General features: G+C 38.6%; 1 protein-coding gene across 3 annotated transcripts in view; it reads right to left on the bottom strand.

Annotated features, from left to right (window-relative positions):
* The window catches only part of PRDM2 (PR/SET domain 2), a 182,494-nt gene that overhangs the window by 121,023 nt on the left and 36,080 nt on the right, over nucleotides 1-25,391 (bottom strand). For 2 of the 3 annotated variants that reach the window (XM_083802633.1, XM_083802634.1), the window contains exons 7-8: nucleotides 13,078-13,185; nucleotides 7,975-12,346 (exon numbers count right to left, since the gene is read on the bottom strand). In XM_083802633.1, coding sequence (XP_083658759.1) covers nucleotides 7,975-12,346; nucleotides 13,078-13,185 — 4,480 coding nt within the window. Of the gene's footprint in view, nucleotides 1-73; nucleotides 6,037-7,974; nucleotides 12,347-13,077; nucleotides 13,186-25,391 lie in introns of all 3 variants that reach the window. The other variant, XM_083802635.1, reaches the window with a different exon arrangement.

Below are 25,391 nucleotides of genomic sequence, written 5' to 3'. Positions count from 1 at the left end.
ACAGTACCTAAATGAAATGCTAAATAAATGCTACCACCAAGTTACAGTGGGAATACAACTAACTGCTACTCACACGTGTGCTGCCCAAGCGTGAGTTTGCTCAGTCTGCCTGAGCTCCCCCAAAGCAAATCCCCCGCAGAGCAGCTTCGGGGCAGCGCCCATGCCCGCAGCTCACCACCAGCCCGGAGGAAGCAGAAGGAGCAGACAGGCTGACTCAGCTCCTTTCTGTTCCCACTTCTGTTGCCAGGCTTCCAAATGCCCTCAGCAGGTAGCGCATCCTCTGTGATCTCGCCAACATCGCTTCCCTGAAAAAGCACTCGCATTTACCTTACAGTGGGCATTTAACTTTGCTGAGTAGCATTGACTTAACTGTAAAAGGACCCGAGGCAGGCTCTGCAGAAACGGGCCCAGATACCAGAGCATTATTCTTCTTTGACTGACACGGGGCATTATGAGCGGTACAAGTCCCCACGTTGCTGCCCATCTGCAGGGCAGCACACCTCCAGCGGTGCACGGCCACACGCGCTCCAAACGCTGAGCCTACACTTCTGAGAAACGGAGCATCACCCACCGAGTGATCAAAGCTGCTTCTCACAACCCTTTGGCAGTTTCTGGGAGCAGCGTCATCCAAAACATGACTCAGATGACCCTGCTTGGCTCATAGAATATAAAAGGCTTGCAAAAAATAAGCAAATGTATGTGTACACACACACACCCTAAAGTTCATTGCTGATTCTCGCACTAAGTCCCAAAAAGCACACTCCCCGACTAGGTTAGGAAGATGAACCAGCTACCTATCTCCTACGAAAAAGCCTCCCTCCAACTTGACGCCTACTCAGGCATCCCTTTGAGTTTCAGTGCTTTGCTGTTTATCTGAAGGAAAAAAAGAAAAAAAAAAGAAAAAAAAAGTACTAATTCAATGCCCTCTTTCAAATGCATGCTTTCAAAAGCAAAGTGTTTTTAAAGACTAAGATCAGTAAATGCCTGGGTTCAGCACAATGGGGATGAAAAGCGATGAACTGTACATGGGAAGCAGGGGTCAGGTGCCCACTAGCAATAGGGCCCCCTCTTAACTAAGGAAAAGGTTTAGAAGTATTTAAAGTGGTTGAAGAGCCTGTGGTCCAGAGACAGTCCCCATGAGACTAACACCCCCTCTCCCCCCCTACCCCCCCAGTTCCTTTCTGAGCTCTGCCCGTGCCCTGGTGTTAGACCTTGGATGTTTCACCCCACCTGCTTCCTTTCCCACTCCAATAACCTATTGCCATTTCTAACACTTGGCTGGGGGGACCCTGTCCTGACTGTAAGTGATGAGCACAAAGTAGCACTGACCTCAGCTACCTCAGCTACCCTGGTATTAATTTCACTCAAATAAATAAGTAAATAAAGTAAAAACAAAACAAAACAAAACAAACAAACAAAAAAACTGTAAGACATTACTGAAATTGCAAAGTCAGGATCCCAAAGCTTAGGAAATGGCCTCATGTCATTCATGAGTATGGAATAAAGACACAACTTGAACAGCATTGACATTCTTCTTTATCTCATTTGATTTGTAAAACAGACCATTAACCACACACTTAATGGATCACACCTTCCTTAAAGTGTATTATTTGCATCTTGTTCTGAGAAAGAAAGTTTTTCCTCACCTTCCCACTCTTCCAAAAAGTACTGGAAGGTCCAACACAAACCCTCTTTCCCATAGAGCCGCTATTCACATCTAGAGCAGCTCCACCCCAAGAATTAAATATGACATGGGTTCTACAAAGAAAAAAAAAGCAGTATACAACTGTATAATACACATAACATGGCATGCTGGAAACAAACTATGGATCTTTATAGCAATCTGAATACTACCTTAAAAAAAAAACATCTCTTGAACATATTAATTTGTATTGTCCTCAGAGATCTGAGTAGCTCTTAGCTCTCAGTTCACTCAGTCTTGGAATAACTGTCCACAAAGTTTAGATGAAACAATCCACTTTAAAGCTTAACTCAAATTGTTGTGGCTGCATACGAGAAGTTCCCATTAAAATTCCGTAAGATTTGTGCATCAAAGTCTTGAACACTTTGCAAAACGCCAGCTATGGCCTGAAAACACCGAACACGATAGGATATTAACACATTCTATAATAAGTGTTAATATTCTGTTTTTAAATACTGTACCAAGTGGAAACAAAATCAGCTTTGCTGTTCTGCACTGTATTACTATCAAAGTATTTTCAATTACTACTATGAATTTTCATGCTAGTCCCAAGAGTTTCTAATCCTTTACCAGTTTAGTTAAGTAAGATCTAAAATTTACCTCTTCTTCACAGTTCACTTACCACAAAAGCTCAGATCCACAACAGCACGTTCAGAACTTATTCATTATGAAAATGAGAAAAAGGATGGAAGTAGACTTTCATTTGACTCATACCGATCAGCTAGAATCAACACGCAAAGTCTCCCATGTTCTCTTTTTAAGGTCATTTACAGGCCCTTTGACTGCCACGGGTTATCACTCGGCTTAGCTTCTTAGCTGAATTCAAATCCAGTGAAAGCTGGAACTGGCCCCACAACTTTGGGAATGAAATCACAAATCTAAGTGAACATAGCAGTATTTGTTTCCACATTTGAACTTGCAAATTTATACACTAAATTGGCAGGGTCTAGTTTTCTATGACAGCTCTCTAAAGAAAACCATCAGGAGCTAAACTAGAACACTTTAAATTGAAAGCTTACAACATAAAATGCTGACAAAACATAGTGAAAGAAATATGATAGCCCAAATCGATTATAGTCAGCTCACAGAAAGGGGCAGGAGCTTACAGAGCAGGTCAGGGAATACCACATGCAGGAGACCTGGCTGCATCCCCTGGACTGTCTTGTAATGTCAAGGATTCAACACCTTGGAGATACTCTCTGATACAAGCAAGTTGTAACTCCTGCTAACAAACTGGATAATGGAGAAAAACAAAAAGCAAGCCATTTGTTAGCTCTTCCAGCTCCATACACAATTCAGTATTGCTTTTATTAAACTAACTGTGTTTGATCCTGACTAACATGTCACTCTTTGTAAACAGGAACAAGTTTGTCTTCATTGCCTGTTTGGATTCATCTCAGGAAATGTCAGTACTTTGTGGGCATCACTATGGCTTTATTGGTGCATTCAGATCATAAAAAGACAGTTATAAAAACTATAGAATCCAACGATGCAAATGAGATACAACAGTAACGGTAACTATAAAAGTTGCACTTTTCCTACGTGTGATGAATAGACTAGTTAGGAGTGAAACTTCTTCCTTGAAGATTAGGTCTTTTTTGGGAGTACAGATCTCAATCTTACAGCATTTTGCTTGAGAATTGTTGTGTATGAACACGAGAACCATGTCAGAGTGAGTGGCAACATCTGTGGGACACAACAGGATTTAATATCACAGCAGAAAAAAACAGTAAAGATGATGACAATAGGATTTCTGCTGGAATATTAAGCAATGAGGGAAAGAAGCAGGTTTGTTCATTATCAGTTCACTGTCAGACATCGCAAATATAGGATCAAAACACTGACTGCAGTAAGAGCAAACACACCAACTATTTCAGTTGTTAGTAATGCAAGATGTGAACAAACTGTTTTTTTCACCTTTACGGTGGCTGTCCTACCACCTAATAAGTATAATTGCTATTGCAAGCTAGACTTCATCTAGCTAGAATTCATCTCTTAACCATCTTTGTCACTGCAACTATCAAACTGCAGCATACATTACCACAGTGTAGATATGCTTGCAAAAACACTTACTGAACGATGTTAAAATTCTGCATCATTTTACGAGATTTTTCCCTGTTAATTACAATTCAGGGAAAATTCCATTACAGAGAGGGTAAGATCTTCGAGGAATGACTTATGTGAGAAAATAAACAAGCAGCTCTTACCAAAGAACCTTGCTAAAACAGAGGTATCCATTTGAATAAACTTACTACTAGAAAGAAAAGGGTTCCTGTAATACAGCTAAGTCTCAGTGATGTTACAATGTTCCATCCAACTGCCACACCTATATGGACGCGGATGCTTCTGGCCCCGCTGCAGGAGGACGCCACATGCTGCAATTCCTCTTGGCGTTGGAATGCAACATTCTAAAATTCTCAGAGGCAAATTCTTTACGTGTTTTTTGACTAAGCTAGTTCACTAAGCATATAAAAACAGAAAAAGATTAAATGATGTGTGTTTAACTATATCCACAGTAAAGAAAATCAAGAATTAACTGAGATGTGTCAAATTTGTATAGATTTGTTTTAGTGAGCTGGGCACAGAAAGCCAAAGGATGCAAGCATACTTAATTCCTTCTAGATGTACAGAGTCTCATTTTCCTGATACATCTGGTTTCCATACAAAACACAGTTTCCCACAAGTTTTTAAAAAGTTTACTTTATTGGTTACAGTTATATAAAATGTGTCATGATAGTTCCATCTAGTTGGTCATTAAGTGCTTGCTTGCAACTCCACAGAGACTCTTTGCCACATCTGCAACTTATATGATGTGCTGCGCGCTGGAGGAGAAATCTCCCTCTTCAGTTGCTTACCTGCACTTACAGTATCTTCAGCAAGGCTACAATGTTCAAAAGCAATGACGACCCCACTTGTATGTCAAATTGTAATTTTTAATGTTTTCATTAGAATACTCTTTATATCACTCTCCAAAAAAAAAAAAAAACAATATAACTAACAGCAAACTTTAATACAGGAACATGCTCCGAGATTAACAACCCAAAATGAAAACAAAATGAAATTAATGTAAAATGTAAATCACATATAGTACAATTGAAGTGTCCAAAACAATTTAAATAATTTTAAATATTTTATTTTTTAAACTTGCTACAAATGCTTTATACAATATTTCAACATAAAGTCCCCATAACAGAAATGTAACAAAATGGGAATGATAGTGAAAGTGAAAGTTAAAGTGGCACAAATTCACCAAACAAGTATTAAACTACAAATTTTAAGAGGTAGATTACTTTTTAAGTCAAGAACAAAAAATAAAAGGGGTGGCTGTATAATGAAACTAGTCACTTTCCATCAATTCAGTCATTAATCTTGAAAGCTATATAAACACGAGAAATGGTATTTCCATAAAAAGATGTTTAAGAACAACAGACCAATTTGTTGTTTTAAGTTATTAGATAGAGGTGTAAGACCTTTTAGAGTAATTATATATTTAACTTTCAAAATATACAGGTATGTAGCCCTGGTCTAGCCTTTTTATCAATAAAAAGATACACTGCATTCATTATATATAGTATTTAGAAACTGGTATCGGTATTTCATTGCTATATAAAGTTTCATCTGCAAGTATAAATAGGAATTTGGAAAACTCACAGAACATCCAAATCAGGCTTTTTTCCCATTATATGCTGGTCATCTAAAACACTCAGAAAGTGGGGAGAAGGCGGGAAGAAAAGGAAATGTATCATACTAGGTTCCTCTCTACTGTTTAGAAGAAAGGTTTTAGCAGACTTTCTACATGACAGAAATACTTAGAGTGCACCAACATTTGTTGTCCCTGAATCTCTACTGCATTACTGATAAAACAGGGAATCTCTGCTTTGCCAGCTTTACAAGTGACTGCCATTATGCCATTTGTGATGGTACAGACAAAACAAGGATCTAAGCATTCAAGGGATGAAGATTTGGTTTAGTTTAATCCCACTTTCTTTTGATTTTTTTTTTGGTGTGTGTGTTGTTTTTTATTATTATTATTTTTGGTTTGGTGGTGGTGGTGTTTTGGTTCCATTTTGTTTTTAATAGTACCCTTCTCTTATCTGAATCATCGTGAAGCCCAGCATGAGTGTCAGGCACAAAATAAGTCTATGCCTGACACCGAGTATTAGCAAGAAGCCTGCAGGCAATTTTATGATTGTGAGTCAGCTTCAGCTGGTTTCGCAAGCTTGGTGGACTTCACATCCATTGTCGTAGTGCTTATCCTAAGTTGAGCATACAACAGCTCTACCATGTCATTAAGGGATTTTTTGTTTTGTTTTGCTTTGTTTTACAGGAGATTCCTAGAAAATAAAAAACAAAAACTGAAGATAAATGACAACACAAATTATTTGTGAATGGAATATGTTTACACAGAAAAACGGAAAGGTGAAAAACAAATTTGGAGACAATTACTACACGAAGCAACAATGTTGAATGAATGCTAAGAATTGAGATTTCCTGGGGGCAAGAAAAAAAAAAATCAATGTCTACCCAGAGTAGAATTGAAGCTTATGCTGACATTAAATAGTGTATGAAGACAAAAAGACACTTTGTACTTGATATAAGAAAAAAAAAAGGTGAGGAGGTGATGAGACGATCCAGATTTACGAGCATTATTTCAGAAACAAAAGCAAGAATTCTTCTAGCACAAATATTCGTTAAACCATTAAAGACTGCAAGCTGCCAAAGTAAACTAACAGTATTTGAGACAGTCAAGGAAATATTACCCCTAGGTAAATCATTATTTACCCTGAATGCTATTAAACAGTTTCCATATGCAGAGTTTTCCAAGCACTTGCTTATTTTGCTTAAAGGTCAAATGATTAGTTTGGATGGAAAGATGTGTCATTCTGGCTTCAAATTCCACTGATCTGCTCTGGCATCACGTAAAAGACAGCTTCACGCGTATTGCTAAGGAAGCAGCTGAGTAGAATTAAGTAACATGATTATGGCCCAAGAGAACAGGCCTGCTTAATGGTTCTTGTACTTTAAAGGCATATTCAACACCATTAATCTCCAAATTCCAGGAAGAATTATTTTTTTCCTTCAACGTGTCCTACCTTGGATATTACCTGAGTCAAATTCCCTTCTTTGAAATAATTCTGTTATGTTGTCGATTGACTTTATAGGAAGTATTTCCTAAAAATTATCACGTAGGGTCTTCACCGTAAGACACATAAGCTGCAAATAGTTTGGATTTTGACGCTTCCTGACAAATTCCACTTGTGGACACTTGTGAAAGAGGCTGCCACTTCCACCCCCTTCCCCACTATCATTTGCTTTGGTAAAAAATACTACCTTTAGCCATAAACCTGGTGTTAATCACAGCATAGACTGCAATTAGCAAAAATAAAAGAACCCTTAATTACCACTGAGTTTTGTGGAAGTTACCCAGCAAATTAGACACTTATTTCAAGAATAGCAGGGCAGGAGCCTGCTAACAGAAATTTCAAAGTTTGTAAAATATACTACTGACTACTTAAAAGACTACATGAAGACTTTAAATGGGACTCAGGCACATAGATTAAGCTTTTATTTTTTTATTTAAGTATTATCCTTTCTTGTGATTAAAATGCTTCTTCTGAAAATGAAATAGAGCTTTAGTAATATTTTTTTATACTGAAACATAAGAGCATGATACTTTTAACAAAAATTTACACATTCATGTAACTTTTCTTACACATCTATTTCCCTTATATTAAGTATTTAGAGATCTGACTCAATTAGTATGCACATACAATTTTTGAAGTATGTTTTTTTTAATATATGATATGCAGAGAATACTTTTTATTAAAAACCATCATTTCAAATTATTTTAGTAAGAGGGTAAAAATGCAGTCATGATTTTTAGCTTAATGAACCACCATAAACCAAATCTAAAACGATTCTGGGCCACCGTATGCTGGATAGCAAATACATAGTCATTGCCTCCAATAACTTTAATGAGTTAAGGTTTATTTGCACTCAGGTGGTGAGATTTTTTTCCCAGCATTTTCAATTCCATTTATAATTAAACATTCTCTATACAAATTATGTATTATTTCATGACAATGTGACAAAATGCACCAAGTATGTACATCATACCTCAGCATGACTGAGCTGCTAACCATGGTTTAGGAAATACAATCTTCTTTTGTTTTAAATATGAGAAACTCAAAAAAAAAAAAAAGACCAAGAAAATCAGCAAAACAGTAAGCACCGTGTTCCTGTTTTGTCTGAACTTCAAATTAAAAGCTTACCTGAAATCTTTTAATTCTTGCTTTGTACTGCTTTCATCTCTTTTGTTTTCTGCTGCCTCTGCATTTGCCGCCTGCTGTAAGCTTCGTGTAATAGGTCCTCCAATCCTCTCTCTAGATTTTACAGAGAATCTGTCTGCCTTTTTCTTACTCGCCACAGCAGACTTACTTGACAAAACAGCTTTATTATTCCTTTGTATTCTGACGTGCAATTTCCGGGTCGCTTTGCTTGAGATTCCAGAGGAACTGTTCTTAGCTACCACTTTAGTTTTTTTCCCGTCAACGTGAGTCATTTTGGACACTCTTACAGGACTAGAGTTCCTCAATGATGAAGATGAATTTGGCTTTTTAGATCGCATGGAAGGTACAAATTTAACGTTTTGTTTTGATTTGAAGGACGCAGAGGGCAGCTGGATTTGAGCAGGTCCTGAGGTTCGTGCTCTTGTCTTGCCCAAGTGAGGCTGCATGCCTTGCATTTTGATCTCAGCATCTGCTGTTCGCCTACGCTGGTTGCTGCCTTTTTCATTGCTTGCAGGTAACGAAGAACTTGCATTTTTTTTTGATGAATTTTTTTTAGAGGATGGGGAGATGGGTTTCTTGGGACAGCTATATGACGCGTGTTTGTTCAAACTTCCAATATAAGTAAACTCTCGATTACAGTAGGGACAGATATGGGAGTCTGACTCGGATGGATTATTTTTCAATTCTGCCTTCTGCTGGGCAGATTTCTTTTTTTGCAAAATAGCTTTCTGGACAAGCTGGTTTTTCTTTTTCAATGCACTTAGTTTTAGTTTACTTGAGGACATTTTGCTAATCTCAACATTGAAATTAAGTCTTTTAGGCTGACCCATTCGTCTGAAAGCATTCTTTCCAGGGCCAGCTATAACAACCATGCCATTCTTAGGCTGCACTGTCTGTTTCAGCGGTACTGGATTTTTTTTGGGTGTGTATCTCTTTTTATCACTCGCAGATGCACAAGCCAATATGTGTTTGTGTAATTCAGGCATGTTATCAACACTTTTCCCACATTTTGTGCAGCGGATGGCAGTAGTAAAAGTCTGTGGAATATTGTGGGTAGTGAAGTTTGTTGCAGTAACTCCAATACCCATAGGATTACGATGGTGATACTGAAATGGAGGTGGTTTAAAGCTTGGGTAGTGTTGATTGAGGCCCATACGAACATCTGGATCTTTAGATTTTACCCCAGAAGCCATTATTTTTATAGTAGTATAAAGTTCTTCAGAGGAATCATTTAGATCTTCATCATCTTCCTCTTTAGAAGGTTCTAAAGAGTCTTCTGACAGGTTCTGCATGTGCTCTATGTTGACCTTACTGGGGTCAGTAAAATTCTGGGGTCTCAAAGTCCCACTTTCAAACTCATGATGCGTGCACTCTTTGTCTGGATGGAGATCTCGCTGATGCTGCTGCAAATTGCACAAAAAAGCAAATTCCTTTTTACAAACCGAGCAAACAAAGATATTTCCCACTCCATGAAGCAGAAAGCGATGTTCTGACAAGTCTCTTTTATCCCTAAAAAGCTGTACACAGAATTCACATTTGAAGGGCCACTCTTCAGCATGAACAGATAAATGTTTAGTTAGGTCTTTAATAGAAAGAAAAGGTGATTCACAGACATTGCACACAAAGCTTTTATTGAATGTTTCCTGCACTACTCCTGATTCACCTGAAGTATGAGGATCTTCTCTTGCTTTCTGCTCATTTTCAGTTTCCTCCTGTTTTATTATTGGAAGAGTATTTTCAAGATTATCAGCAGAGGAAACAACAGAAGAAACTACTGAAAGAGGAGGTGGAGAAGGAGATGATGAAGAGGAAGAAGAGGAGAAGGAGGAGGAAGAGGAGGAAGAAGAAGAGGAAGAGAGAGTAGGAGGACCAGGTGAAGCAGCAGAAATAAGAGGTTCAACAGAAGGAACAGGGGATGGAGAAGGAGAAACAGTAGGTGAAAGAACAGGTAGAGGGGACTGGGTAGTAGTGTTAGAAAGTGGAGACGGACAAGAAGAAGTGTTAGTGGCACTGGCAGAGACATCTGGAATTGATAATGGCATGGTTGGAAGAAGGGGAGGAGGTGATGTAGCAACTGTTAACACAGGTGGGCAGGGTGGTGGGGAAGGAGGATTGGTGGGTGTTAACAAAGGTGGCAACTGGCACATGGAAGGTACAGCGGATGGCTGTGGCACAGGGGAAACAGAGGAACTAAGGGGCTGAGTGTCAACAGAAGACGATGCAGATAGACTGGGGTCCGTGTCAGGTTCTGGTTGAGACTCCTGAGATTTGCTTGGGCTCGGGCTTCTGTCCACACTGGGTGTTCTGTCTGTGGCTGCATCCATTCCATTATACTCATTCAGCAGAACCTTCTGTAACATGCAAGTAGTTGGTTTCTTCTTTTTAACACCACTACAGGTTGGCTGTATGGAGTTTTCTTTATATTCCCTAATTTCAGCATCACTGCAAGGCTTCTTATGCACGCTTAAATCTAATACAGATTCCCAAGGAACTTGATTCTTATTTTTGACATCAGACCGTTGCTTTACACCACTAGACAAATCCAGTGGCTGCTGGTTGCACACATTGCCAAAAGTTGGAGCAGCTGTCCAGTCTTTTGACAGCTTGTAGTCTTCAAAGCAAAGAGGGCTCATAGTCTCTCTTTCTTCCCTTCCAGTCAAGCTCCAGGCAGGTGAGTTGCTGTGGCTTTCTAACTTTGGCATTTTTGAGCTTCGAAGATTATCATTCCACACAGTTTTTCCCTCACCTGACTTGACAAAGTCTCGAAGTACTGGACTATGTTGTGGAGAACTAGGAGGAGAGCTGGTCCTTCTTTTAAATCTACTGGATACTGGAGGCAAAATAGGTGATGATGTAACAGAAGGTCCTAGTTTAGGGATCTCGCTTGATGAAGTTATCTTCTTATTGTCCTGTGTCTGAAGAAGCTGTTTTAATTTTGATGACAAATACACACTTTTTTCTTTATGAAAAGGCAAGCTCTCTGTTGAAATGCTAAGAGGAAGATTTAAAGAACTAGTAGGAGTTATAGGTTCTGGGTCTGTTTCGGTTTTTATTTTTGGTATGAGAGGAGGGCTGGCAGTTCTCCTCTTTTTGGATTCATTGCTCCCACTGCTAGAGGACTCTTTAGGAGGTTCATTCACATGCGTTTGTGTAACCTTTAAATTTGAGGAAATTTCCACTGTGACTGGACTGATTATACAATTTAGTCCATACAAGTCCGCAGAGTTGGACTCCATCTGAATCACATCACAATTGCTAGTACTGCTGTTGGACTGAATTTTACCATCAATGTAATAATTTAAGTTTTCAGAGATATTGCTGGAAATATCCATAATATAGACGTCATCTACTTCACCTTCCTCTTCTATTTCCGTACTTGCTATATATACACTCTGGACTGCTGGGGTCTGCTCAGTTTGAAGTGGTGGCTCTTCAGAATAGAATCCTTTTCTTCTGACACCTTTGGGAATAAGGTGACGCTCATGAACCCTACGCTGATGCCTCCGCATGTTGGTGTGAGTTCCAAAAACCTTTTTGCAATATTTGCACGGATGCAATTCTTTGGGCTCCTTATTTTCCTCAGCAAAAGTGGAGTTTGACACTTCTTGGGAGGCTTTCTCAGAATCCAAGACTACAGAGTCTTGCACAAGACTGGAAACGTTCAAGTCATCTTTAAGACCATCATCCACAATTACTTGGTTATCAGCAACATTATCTAAGTGTTGCGATGATGTTAGGGTTAAGAACGGTTTCCTTTTTGGCCCTGCCTCATGGCGCCGTTCGTGTCTTCGCCTGTTAATCTGAGTACCGAAGGCTTTCCCACAATATCGACATTTGAAAGCATGGTTAACAGTAGATATATGAATGTGCATGTGGCGTTCAAGTCCTTGCTTTGTTGTAAACTTCCTCTCACAATGTTGACAAGGAAACATGAACGTTTCCTGAACATCGCCATTTGATTCGCCTCTTGCTTTTGGAATTTTCACAACTAGTTTCTTTGGAGAGCTTTCTGGAGATTCCTCTGATGTACTCTTTTGCTCTTCCATAGAATCTAACTTTTCTTCGCATATTAAAGGCATTTCAGCATTTTCCTTAAGCATACTAGTTTCTTCTATCTCCTCTTCATCTTCCTCCTCATCTTCATCCTCCTCCTCTTCATCATCATCTAAATCATCTGATCCACAGTTTATTGCTTCTTCTTGTTTGTCTTCAGTCACCGTTTGCGGTTCAGTGGTAGGACTGGGGATCATCAGCTTTGGAAGCACATCTTGATTTACCATTTCCTGAATTACAGCTGTTTGTTCCAGAGACAGTACAGCAGAAACAGAAGGCTTTTCATCTTCTTCTTTATGACCTGATATGCAAAAGTAGGAAAAGAAAAGCATAAGCCATTTTTACCAAACATTTTGAAGTATTCTGCACCTTTCTTCTACCTCATCCTCTAACACAGTATAGTCAATACTTTATGATCCACACAATACCTCTCTATTTCTTACTGCTGTGATACAGTCCCAAGCATAAAACTGTATTCAGAAATTCCCTGTCTGAAACTTCAGCAGAATGTAGACAACTGCCTATACAGCGAGAATCTTCAGACTGAACATTGTGGCCAAAGAAAACAAAACAGTAGACTTCAGAACATTTCAAGAAATCTCTGAAAAAGCTTCAGTGACTTTTCCTACAGCAAAGGAATGTCAGAAAAGTACAGCAATACATACATACAAAGTATCTAGGAAGTCTATCATGCAAGTTTTGGACTTGGACATTTCCCCTAAATTATTATTTTGATGCACAATACAACCTGGACTTGTACTGTAATGTATGGCAAGGTATACTTTGTATCTGGCATGTGGTTTGGACATAGAAATTTTATAATAGATTAGTTTTTCCTATTATTAATTGCATATTTAATGACATAGTTCTGAGGTTGAAACTGCTTACTAACAAAATGTTTGGGTAAACAATATAAACACATTCACTTTGCTACTCTAATATAACACCTTAGCTTATTAAATGCAACAAAAATTGTCCTTTGATTTAAAAGGATAGCTAGAAAGAAAAACTAAGATACTTGGGAATTCTCACCCTCTTTAGAATCCCTCATATCTGCAGAAGAATCCAAGTCAGCCTTTTTCTGCTTTGTATCTGTTACCTTCTTTCCCTTGTTTTTACCTTCCTGAGTCTTTTTCTTTCCTGGAAGGAAAAACAACATTTGTTATTTCTGTTTAGCAATTTTTATTTTTCATATCTGAGTGGAAAAATAAGACACCCAGTTTTGGAATATAACATACTTCTGTAGAAACACTTCTGAGAAATACAATCAGTAAGAAGGGACAGAAGTCAGAGAATACATTCATTACCTGCAAGAGGCGTTGAAGGCCAAAGTGTAGAACAAAGAATGCAAGAAAAGGTAACTTACAAGAAATTACACATCAGTACATTTAATTTTGATGTCTGCTCTGTGAATATATATATTTATAAAGCAGTAAGTCTTTAGGGCCTAGAAGGAATTAAAAGTAAAGATAATCATGAGTATCAAAAAAACCCCTAAGACTCTGAAATACTTTGCTCACTTACAAAGCAAACAGACCATAGTGGAAATGTATCGTCCACAGAGTTAACCAGCCCACATCATACAGTTATTCACTACCTTCAAATCAGTTAAATTACTGTACGTCATACAAGTCTATGGAAACTTTGAAGTTTCTTCAGGTAATAGTAATCCTTAGTGTTAATTGGAAGACCGTATCAAATAGAAGCTCAAAGAGACTTCTATACTAGCATGACCATTCTGAACAATGCTGTGGAGGAGAGTTATAAGAAATGCAATGAAGTTTAAACACTATGAGAAGACTAAAAGCAGCATGATGTTGACCAACGTGGAAAAGCAGCAAAACCAAATTAGACGGGACTGGATAAAAGTAAACTATAAAAGTATATCATCATGTCCACTGACACAAACACAAACAAGTTTGCTAACACTTTCTGTTAGCAAAATTAAGCAGCACATACGAATTGCATGAGATAATGAATGCAATGAAGATTAGGGAAAAATGGTATTACACGAAGACCTAATCAGTGATGAAAGATGTAAAGGCATTCAAAACTTCAATAACATATGCACCGAAGTTATAATGCTACTTTTTTGCCCTGGCTCTTAAAGATGCAGTCCTGTAACATTTGGAACTGAAGGCAAGGATTGTAATAACAAAAGAAACTTTAAGATATTCTAACTCAATTCATTGCAGTGACCTTATTTCTCCACGCAGAACTTATTTTACATATAACCACATGGTTGAAACGCCACTCATCTGAAACTTCACACTTCCACACACCCACCTCTTAGGAACAAGAATTCTCCAGAAGCTGCAATCCAAATTTCTCCTTTGCTCCCTCTAACGCACAAACTACTACTCTAACACACCGACCCTTCATCTCTAGTTAGAAGTGTGAATCATAGCCCTAAATCCGTCTCTTATTTAAAAGCACATTCTTCTAACTCATAATCCTGACAATAAGTTCCTCCTTTTTTCACATCATAGGCCAAGAACTTGAAACACCTTTTAAACAAAAACTATTCCTCTCTATTCAAATTCAAATTTTTGAAGTATGCACCCTCTCATATAGAACAGATCGAAGATAGCAAGCATTTTAAAGTTGACCTTTTATTTGAACATTCCACACCATCCAAATAATTACCTGTACTTCCTCTCAAGGAGATCAAGTTTCACAGCTGCTCCCCAAATTCCACAGGGTTTTTCCGTTTCATACGTGTAATTATCCTTCCTTTTTCCTCCCTTTATCCAATTTAAGAGTTTTCAGTCTGAGAAACTGATAGTATAGTCACAAAGAAGGCACTTTTGTCATCTTTGAAAAAATAAATACGCATGCACTCTTCCTAAACTGAACTAGCAACTATCCTACAATATCCTCAAATATCCTAACAGTCTCTGTGTTAAAACCATGGGCAACGAGCAAACTCTGGTTTACCTGACAATACAATACAATGCTTCAATACCAAACACTTCTAAGCTGTCAATAGTGTTCACAGAAGCACTGGGGGTTTAAGCACGTCTTTATGTGACAGGTTACTGAACATTCAGTTTGGCAGAATTCAGTACTACCGGCAGCTCTACTGCTTGCAACAACTAGTACCAAGATCTGAGTAAGGAGTAAGAAGAATTTCAAATAAGTTTCCAGAAGTATCTGCCTAGCCATCCAAAACTGCTCTTGAACTGTACAGTAACAATAATCAAAAAATATTCTATTGCTAGGCAAAAAAAATCTAAGTATAGAGTTTCAGTACATTCCTAGGGAGTCAAAATTGCATCGCAATACACGTTAGGAGCCATGCAGCAGAACATGGATTTAGTTGTTAGAACCCTTTAAGAACTATTAACTTTTTTGCAGACTGCTTATCAGCTTTACAGATTAACATCAGTAATTTTGACTTCACTAACAAAATTCTAGATGCATCTCATCTTTACAGGTGAGGGTGGAAACAAGAAGGAAAAGATTCACTTATACCAACCTTGGCCACAGTTAGAGACAACGTTTTACAAGGTGGTGCAGCACTGGATGATACTTTGCAGATGAAGTCATTGGACAATTCTACATTTAATTCTACAGCAGCATTGAATTCCAGCATAATGACAGGTTACTCTAAAAGCATTCAAACCAAGACCCGATTCTTTCTCATAGCAAGATTAGAAATGAAGTGAGCTCTTTCAAATGTGAGGTAAGATATGTAAAAGCAACAACAAAAGTTACTCAAGTACTAAAGCAAACACAGGTTTTCCAAAGTGTTGTCCATTTACAGAATATAATTGGATTTGAAGTGCATAAATTTTGTAATCTGGGAAGTCGCTAGCACAATTTATAACTGAAATTTATTTATTTAGGTGATGTACTCTTAAGGAGAAAAAAAGCAAGCAACCTGCTCACTGATACATTGGAAATCTTGTAAGTTATTGCCCTTTAAGCAAAAACGCATTTGAGAAGTTTTATCTAGCACCTCCTTGCCCTTACTCAGAATAGCAAGCAGAACTGCTTGCATATATGTGTAATTTTAGATGTGCCAGTTCAGTTTGACACAGAGGGATACCAAATGATTTTTGATATTTTCCGTTTATCAGCTTTCACCTGTTCATTTTTAGGTTGCAGTTTTTTTTTTTTTTTTTTATAAAGACTAAAAAAAAGTCCACTATACTCAAGCATGGCAACGGCTGTCCAAGACGCATCCATCTCATGGTCCTAAACCTAACAATATTCCATTGCAGATGTTCAGGGAGGGCATTTAACAACAGAGGAACAGTAAAGTGATGCTTCCTTGGTATACTCTCCCAGCTTTCACCTCTCCAGAGCTCACGAATTTTTGAAGACACCAACTAGCTTTTGACAGGCTTTCCTTCATGAGTTCTCAAAGTGCTTTTTAAATTCATGTGAACCATTCCCTTTCTGCACGGTCTCAATGAAAAACACTACCTGCAACTCAGATACAAAGGAAGTAACCCAAGGTCTGTCCCACAATTTTCTTACAGTTTCAGATGTCAAGAACTAAGAGAAGCCTGCAGGAGGGGAAAAACTTCCTCACGGCACAGAACCTGGTGGAAGCCTGAGCATAAGTACACACGTGCACTTACCATCAGGTTCCTGAAGGGTCCTACATGGCTGCTACTGCCAGCTGGATCCTCCACTTGGTCTAAACAAGAAAGATACAGGAATGAAACACAGGGAAAGTGAAATGGAAACAATGACAAAAGAATAAATGAAGGGCAGAACTTAATATACGTGTATGTGCATTACAAGAATTGCAAAAGAAAGATGCAGAGGAAACTGAATGAAAGAAACAGATGGAAAAACAGCTACCTGCCTACAGTGACAAAGATCAAAAGAAGAGTGCAGGAATTTCCGTCTTGACACTTAGTTTTTAAATATGGTTCCTTCTCCCCTTTCCTTCATTTATGCGTGTTGCAGACAGGTCACCAAGAGCATTACCTGCCTTTACACCCTTAAACCACCCGCACATCTACATGTACATTTGTACAAACACTGCAACAGGCACAGGAGATCTCATGTTACTGCCTACATCCAGATAACGGGCCGATACCAATCACGTAGTGCCACTTATCTCAGAGGATAACAATTTCAAGAAGAGCAGTAATCTTTCATTTGCCCATATTTCATTCTATTGATCAGACCAAGACATCTCAAAACAACCCACAGCACCTGCACTTGTATTTTTGCTGTTAACCAAAATACTAACGGGACTGTACAACAACTGAGCGACTGCTGCTCAGACAGATTAAGCACGCTCAGCTGCCAGGAAAGAAAAAGTTAAACACAGTCTTTCCATACACATGGAACTGCATCCTATCATTAAGTATTGCAAAATTGTACAAGATGCTATTATCTTTAATAAGCTTTAAGTACGGCACCAAACACGTTCACAGCTAACACCATAAAGCAGGAAGGGGAATCTTGCATCTGATCACCAACACGGTTTTTGATCACTTACAAGAAATATGAAAGGAGACAAATTTGCACGTGTCACACTGACAGCAATTGCCACGTGGTTTCATGATGCGAATTACAATATACTAGCATAAACTTGCTAGCTAATCCTTTGGGGACTGGTTCAGATTAGCGATAGCTTGCACCAGTCTCATTCAGTAGTTACTGCTATTCTGTACATCAACTTTTGATTTTTTCCTCCTATTTAAAGTACCAAGAAAGTAAAATAAAGATTGAATGTATATACAAGCTAAACAGTCCTTACAGAAAATTCAGCAGAAACCACAACTGTGTAACCACTTCCGCATTATTCTGATTAATGACTTCCAAAATGCTGATGCAACTTGATTTTTAATTGGGGAAAGTTGCGCACCAGAATTCCTCTATTCCTATACCCGGAATGCTGGGAGACATACCATGCTTTTCAAAGGGAATTACTTAAACTCCCAGGCATCTGTAAAATCTGACTAGTTGTTTGTTCTGGAAGACGGTCTAGCAAAAATTCATGTCTTCTACACACAAAAAAAGCCATATTCAAAATGATTGCAGAAATTGGTCAAAACCTCAAATAAATGCATGTGCACCATCTCATAACATACAGTAACCAAACCATTTTTAAATTGGTGTCCGAAGTTTTAAGTAATTTGGTACAGGTGAGGTTATTCCACTAAGTCATTTGAACTCTTGGAGAAAGAGGAAGAGAAAGTGAGAACAGCAGGGATCAGTTACAGAGCAAGTCAGCGTTAGGCCAGGAAAAGAAAAGATGTCAACCTTGAAAGAAAGAACCTCAACACTTCTGCTTTATTAAAATCAGGTTATGTGTTATGACATTACCTTCCATTCTCTCTCATGTACCATTACTGTTAACGCAACAATAAACCACAGTTCCTTTTTGAAACTTGACTAGAGCAAGCATAGCTGAAAAGCTCTGAAGGGAAATTCTGCACCTAACTACCTACAGAGGGAACATCTTTTGAACTCAAAAGCTTCCAACTTAAAATGAAACAAAACAGGGAACCACCAGTGAGCTTTAGGAAAAAACGCTCTTGTACTGGCAAGAGCAATTACTACAGAAGCCAAGAGAACGCAGAGGCTGACAGACACCTCCCAAGTCCCACGGCTCCAATATTCAAATGCTGCCATACAGCAGCTTTGGTGGTAGATTCTTTCTGTACTGAATTAGTATGAGTCATGACAGAAAAAATATTTTCATTTTTAGTATAATATATGCTACACCAGGAGCATTTTCCACTTTGGCTATAGAGATGCATCCTGCTGCTTTGGTGCATGCACATATAAAATCAATTCCAGCATCCTCTAACAGAATTCATACCCTAGGCAGGAAGGTACCCATTCTTAATTCGAAAATAGAGACTAAGTCTCACAATATCAACTGGGTTTTACGCTAACAATACCAAATCTTTCTAAAATTGAACATTAAAAAAAAGATGTTAAAAGGATGCAAAAACAGCATATTTTTGTTCATATCCAAGCAATTCTAAGGGTGAGACTCAAGACATAAAAGGCACAGCCTAATTTCTGAAACAGAAGCACCTAAAGCAGATGTCAATTAATTCTGAATGGCTACATAGACAGTACCATTAAGAGGCATATTTCAACAGTGCTGTGAAGTATGTACGAAAACATGCAAAAAAGAGTCACATTTAGATGTCACAATGACCCCATTTTCCTTGATCTATTATTATTAACAATTAGGGGGCTTTTTTTATTTTGCAATAGCATTATAAAATTATCAGACTAGTTTGTGTGGACATTATTTTTAGGTACCGTTAAACAAATTAAACCCTGTGAAACAGCTGATGTCTATTTTACTTCATAAAAATCATCATTGCAAGGTGCAATTTTAACTTCTGACCCCTGAGAATCAAGTGAATGGAGAGCTCCAAGACCTTACTTCTGTGTTGTCAGTCTGCCCAAACCTAACATATCCGATTATTTCGGAAGAGGGATAACACACAGAACTATATATACAGAAAATACTTGGAAAAACCTTGAAGAAGGTCTACACCCGCAGCCCCATGCCTGTACTACAGAAGCAGACGCTCAGCCTCATGCCCAGAACAACCTGCCACTGCTTGCAGGACAAAGACTCAGCAGGGCACCGTGCTCCAACTGCTTGCAATCTCCCTGCAATTCAATGCCAGGGGCTGACTACTCACAGCATCACTCGTCTTCGTTCAGCTCTTCACATCCCTTCGGTACAGGCTGGGAGGAGAGGCACGGGGTGCATGCGCAGGTCTGTGCAGCAACAGGCTCCCCCAAAGGATACTGAGAGTCTCCAGGAAGGAGCTCAGCTGCCTTTCAAAAGCAAAAGGTATAGAAACAAGGGCTCTGAAGAGAAACTGCATGCCCCATTGTTTTAGTCATTTTTGCTCTAATTTGGAACTCAATGACCTGTCTGAAGACCACAAACGGCAGCAATAAATGGATGCTTTGCATCAGGAATAAAAGCATATTCAGGAAGCAAGGGTTCTTCCATGCTTTTTTTCCACCACATCTCATCTTGCTTAAAAACACACATTCAATTTTACGAGGTAGCAGTGGGAGAGTGATAGCACAAGCATGGAAGACAAAACTTACAGTAATTGCTAGAATCAAGCTGCCTCACTGAAACCACCACCATCATTAAGAAAATGACTTTGTCCTATGAAATAAACCTATTACTACACATAAACCATCACTTCACACACTCACAAAGAATAGCATTTTAATCACTGCATCATCCAACTAGATAGTATTACTATAACACTCTCACCTTGGGAAGATAGTTCAATACACCTGAATACAGATGCTTACGCATCTAACTGTATTTCTGTATTAAAATGTTTGTACCATGCACTAAATATCCACTTTGCAGAAAAGAAATGGAGCAATGCATTCACATTCACTTTACAGATAAACTTGTTGCCATGGAAAGCTTAAGAAAATTCTGAGCTGGGGCTATTTAAAGCAGCAATTTCTGCAAATGTTTGGTCAAATCTTCATGTTAATGAACACTTAAGATCATTAAGTTAAGATTAATTAACACTTAAGATCAAGTTACCGTATCTCACTACAAACTTCTTGAATTATAATCATCCGTACCAGACAAATGTTAGCACAGTAGGATACGCTATGCCAACATAAAAAGACAAAATGACTTAGAAGAAGCAAAAGGAAATGTTGTCATTACATGAAGTTCTTCATAAACTCAGAAAAGCTTAGCTGAAGCTATTCAAACACTCAGATAAACAAATAAATGCATTTAGTCTGAAGAGTCCTACAAGGAGAAAGCCCATCTTAAACATACAGTATTACTATACCACTCCACAAAAATTAGAAGTAGGAATTGCCTACAGTCTTCCTCATATACTTCACATTTTGTGAACTGAATTGTGTACCATTACCCCTGTAATAGAAAGAGGAGCAAGAAGTAATACATACATGTTTGCATAGCATGCCATTGCCATTCACAGCGCCTCACTGAAATCCTTAATGTGTTATGCCTTCTCTGACTAACCTGAGTATAAATCATAGGAAGTATTAAGTTTACAGGCTAAGACTTACTCATCCATAATGACTTAAATACTACAGAATGTCATCTAACAACTATGAAGCAGGGCAAACAAACATCCACAGGGTTTAATTCTATGCAAGTTAAACCCACACAAGAGCTGTGCTGAAACAATTAAGCATAAATAATTAAACCTACAGCTTTTATCTTAGTAGACAAAGATGTTATTTCTACCTCGATGCCGACACTTATAAAACTAAACCAGCAGACAGAGAACACAAATACGCGGTGTCAGACCTGCTCCAGAATTTCTCAATTGCTCCTCATAGTTGTGCACTCCTACCTCCTCCCCTCCCTAATAACACAGCTTCCCACCAGTCCTAGCAAGTTACTCTACGCAGCCACCACTGACACGGCCAACCTGTTAAAGAAAGCACAAACAAACACTCTTCTCTGTGGTTGTATTCCATTAGCTTTCATTTAGCTAACGTTAAGTATTAAAGCATAAAGAAGCAATAAAAATGACAGCTGGCACACAGAACCCTTGAGTTTCCAAAAGTAACTGGTGTTCTCTATATTTAGCCATTTTTTTGTGGACAATTCAATTACAAAACAGCATCTTTATTTTTATTTAAACACAGAAAACTATTCAAATGTAAACCTCCACTTCCATGAACATGAGCTGTTCCTTTAATCCAGAGGATGGTACTGCTACACTCGCTACAGCTCTCCAGGAAACATTTTTGACCCTGCAACAAAGCCACATGCAGATGATTAAGTAGCAGCACGCATTTCGACAGCAGCCTTTGCAAGATAATAGAAATGCAAAAGCTCACACAAGTAGTTGTACCAGAACGGTTAAACAAACACTATTAGATCAGTCTGTATCTGTAATAACCAACCCATAGATCCATCATTGTACTACTTTCTTCGCTAACTTCTGAGGTCAGGTTAACAGCATTTTTGTTTGTTTTTTTTTTTAGGCTAGGTTACCTTTAGAGGTAACTGCTTAAGACTTTCTCTGCCATTTTATTCTGCTGTTTGACAAACCAAGTATGTTCAAATGCAGTAATAATCACACTAACAAGTCACTTTTCAAAAACCACAGGACTGCTGAGCCCACAGGCAGACCCAAAAATCTAATGCCCCTCACACACCGGAAATGAAGGCGGTGATCTGCTGCAAAGAGCGTTTTTGCTCCACCACCCCAAACAGAACTCTTGAAAGGTCAGAGAAAAGCTGCAATTGCCTCTAAGGCCAAAAATGCACAGGACCAAACATTTGTGTCCAAACATGGGCTATGGCTTCACTTGAACGCAGCTGTATGGGGGCTACGATTCCCAGGAAACAGGACGGCCTTTGTGCCTGGCGCAGCACGGGGATTACTGTAACAGGAGTCTCCAACGCCGAGGAAAGAAGAGCAAAGCCTCTCACAGATGTAGGGTGCCGACAGTGCTGCTACCACCAGATTAAGTCTCCCATGTATAAAATTAACCCCCTGAGAATTGCTAAAAGGTTTTATTTACAACATTTTTGTTTACTTTCACTGAAATCCATTGTGTTACTCTTTCTTTTTTACTAAACTAAAGCCCTCTGTTTGCCATACCTATGCCATGTCTTTAGTCAGATGTTTGTCTCCAAAGTAGTAAAGAGTTCAGTAAAATCAGGCCCCTCTCGTTTACAAAGTACTTCATCCCCCTCTCAGCCACACATTTCCAGTTTTCTTTCTTCGTACTTTCATTTTCTTCTTCAATACAACTTGAAGAGCCAATCTTTATTGTGGAGGATTCAATGGAGGAAAAAAACACACATACAGTAGACATTTTTGCTTTTTTCGTTGTTTTTATCTGCACCAATCTAATAGATTTGCAATAAAGTCATATATTGAATTTCTAAAGAAAAACTTAACCTGGAAAACTTATTCCATAGTATTTTCCACAGCGCGCACTCGCTTATCACCCTCTCTTACCTCTGAAGAAAGCCATCAGTCCCGGCATGCAATACAAACTTGCCCGAAACAATAAATATCTTTGGTCTGTAACAGTTTTAAAGGCTATTCTTTACTGGAAGCATAGCACTTACTTGCCCTGAGCTTTTTGCTCAGGCACTGTATAAGAACATTACCATGTAACTGAAATGAAAACAACTGATGCCCAACAACATGCCTTCATTTATATGAGGTAGGAAAAAACATTACTGACAAATTAAGTAGAGATGACAAAAAATAGAATTACCAGCTACCTGTTACAGTAAATACATAGTTTGTGCCCATTAGCCCTCATTAAAAATACGATAGCATTTTATGAACCGGGCCTCCAGCCTCACAAGGAACATCTTTAACTGCTCATGGGCAGCTACTGTCAGGACGCATTTGCAGGCATGAAAACTGCTTCTCTGCATCTGTTAAATTTGGAAAGTCTCATCTCCTTCCAACTTCAGAGGGACAATCCAAGGTCATATGGCAGACTATCACTACAGGTCCTTTCTAATACGTAAAAGCAGACTAAGGACGAGGATAAACGTTATGGAAATTCATTAAAACAATGTTCAACCATGTCTCTGAATCGTTTATATCTGTTGAGAAGTTGTGAAGGACTTGCTTAGCTTTTTCTGTAAACCCAGGTGCTTCACTCAGTTTAGCTGCAGCCTTTTTTTTTTTTTCCTAGAGAAATGCTTTTCAGGCTTCTCTGAGAACAGAGGGTGTACTGACCTGTATCTCCAGAGGAACTCTAGCTGCAGCGCTCCAGCTGCCCAACCTGTGCTTTTGGAGTTGTAGAGCACGATGTGACAGGACAACAGTTGGCGCTCAGGGTAAGAGAGCTGACAAAAGAAGTTACTAAATGTACAGTTTGCCCCAAATCAGACAACTGGATTCTGCCTAATTTATGAATTGAAGAAAGGTCGATAGGCTCATAAAGTCACTACAGAGAATGGCAACTTCTTCCACTTCTCAAATGATGTGAAAACAAGCCCCAGCCAGAGGACAAGTATATTTGTCTTCTGCTCAGTTAACTGCTACCTTCAAGATTAACCTCTTCTGATGAAACCAGACATGAAAAGTCTAGATTTCCACACATTTTTTCATATAATAAAATGAAAACTAAAGTAGAATGCAAAAATAAAACCTCACTGAAAAGTAACTTGAACATTTTCACTCAAGAAACCAGAAAAAAAGAGCAGAGAGCCTCGAGGCTGACACTTAACAGTTAAGGATTTGGTAGCTACAAATGAAGTTCCAGCACAAAGTCCACTTTGCTTTTGCAATCCCTGACAAGGGTCCATAAGATTTGAAATGCTGGGCTCTTTGCTCTTTACTTGTCACTTGAAATAGAACACCGCAGGAAGTCAATTTTTTACTCAACTGGCTGAAACTTGGAGTGACCTACTCCTTGGTAAAAGCCCAAGACGATTCTAACATTTGGCACCCGTACCGTGCACGTTTCCTTTTAGGAGTATGACTCGAAGGCAAAGGTGGGTATTTTAAGATTCTGATACAAACTCCGTGCTACAGAGCGCTCAGCTGTCACTGCTGCTGAGCTGCTTTACACCAGAGCTTACTACCCAGTGAAGTGTTTGATTTTACCGGCAACAGTAACAGGAAGTTTGCACTGTACCTGGCTTTGACCAGTGACAATAGGAGAGAAAATCTACCATAATTTACACGAATCAAGCCACTTTCGGAAACACGAGGCCTTTCCCATTTAACAATGGAATTTTCTTACAGACTACCAAATAAAACCAGATTCGGATTTGGCTAGATTCTAGCAAGTAAGGAGTCTGGCCACCAATGCAAGTTGGAATAGATGTATAGCTGACAACCCATTTCCATAGCATTTTGCAGTAATAATAATCAAGAAGATAGATTTTCAACTATTATCTCACTAGAGTAACTTTATGCCAACCACCACGTTAATAATACTGCCTCTTTGAAGTTCTGGGGCATTAATCATAGTCTATCAAATGCTCTTGCAGAACTCCGATAGAAAGTGTGACAACAAAATTAACTCTCAACAGCAAACCCAGTAAGCTCTTAATTTTTTCTGAAGGGTTCATGCTAAGCAAACATACACTGGTGATACAAATAAATAACACACTTGCTTAGTCCAGGGGAAGAAGTTCATACACAGTAAAATATACACTAGTGAACATCTGGTGTTCAGACAATACCTGATTTCTTAGCTAGAAGTGTTGAATCACCAGTAAGCTTTATTTCAATAACTGTTAAAACCAAGCAAAAACTTAAAGACTGCTATATTTCATTGAGGGACTTCACACAGTGAGTGGAGGCCAGTGAAAATTCTCTACCACAAAGTCATTCCTGTCAATCTATGTAAGGTTCTTGGCAAGAATGACAAAATAAATTTGAAGGTTT

This window comes from Anser anser (assembly GCF_964211835.1).
Source record: "Anser anser genome assembly, chromosome: 17".
Lineage (NCBI taxonomy): Eukaryota > Metazoa > Chordata > Aves > Anseriformes > Anatidae > Anser > Anser anser.
The sequence above is the reverse complement of the archived record's forward strand: the minus strand, read 5'-3'. Positions and strand labels throughout refer to the sequence as shown.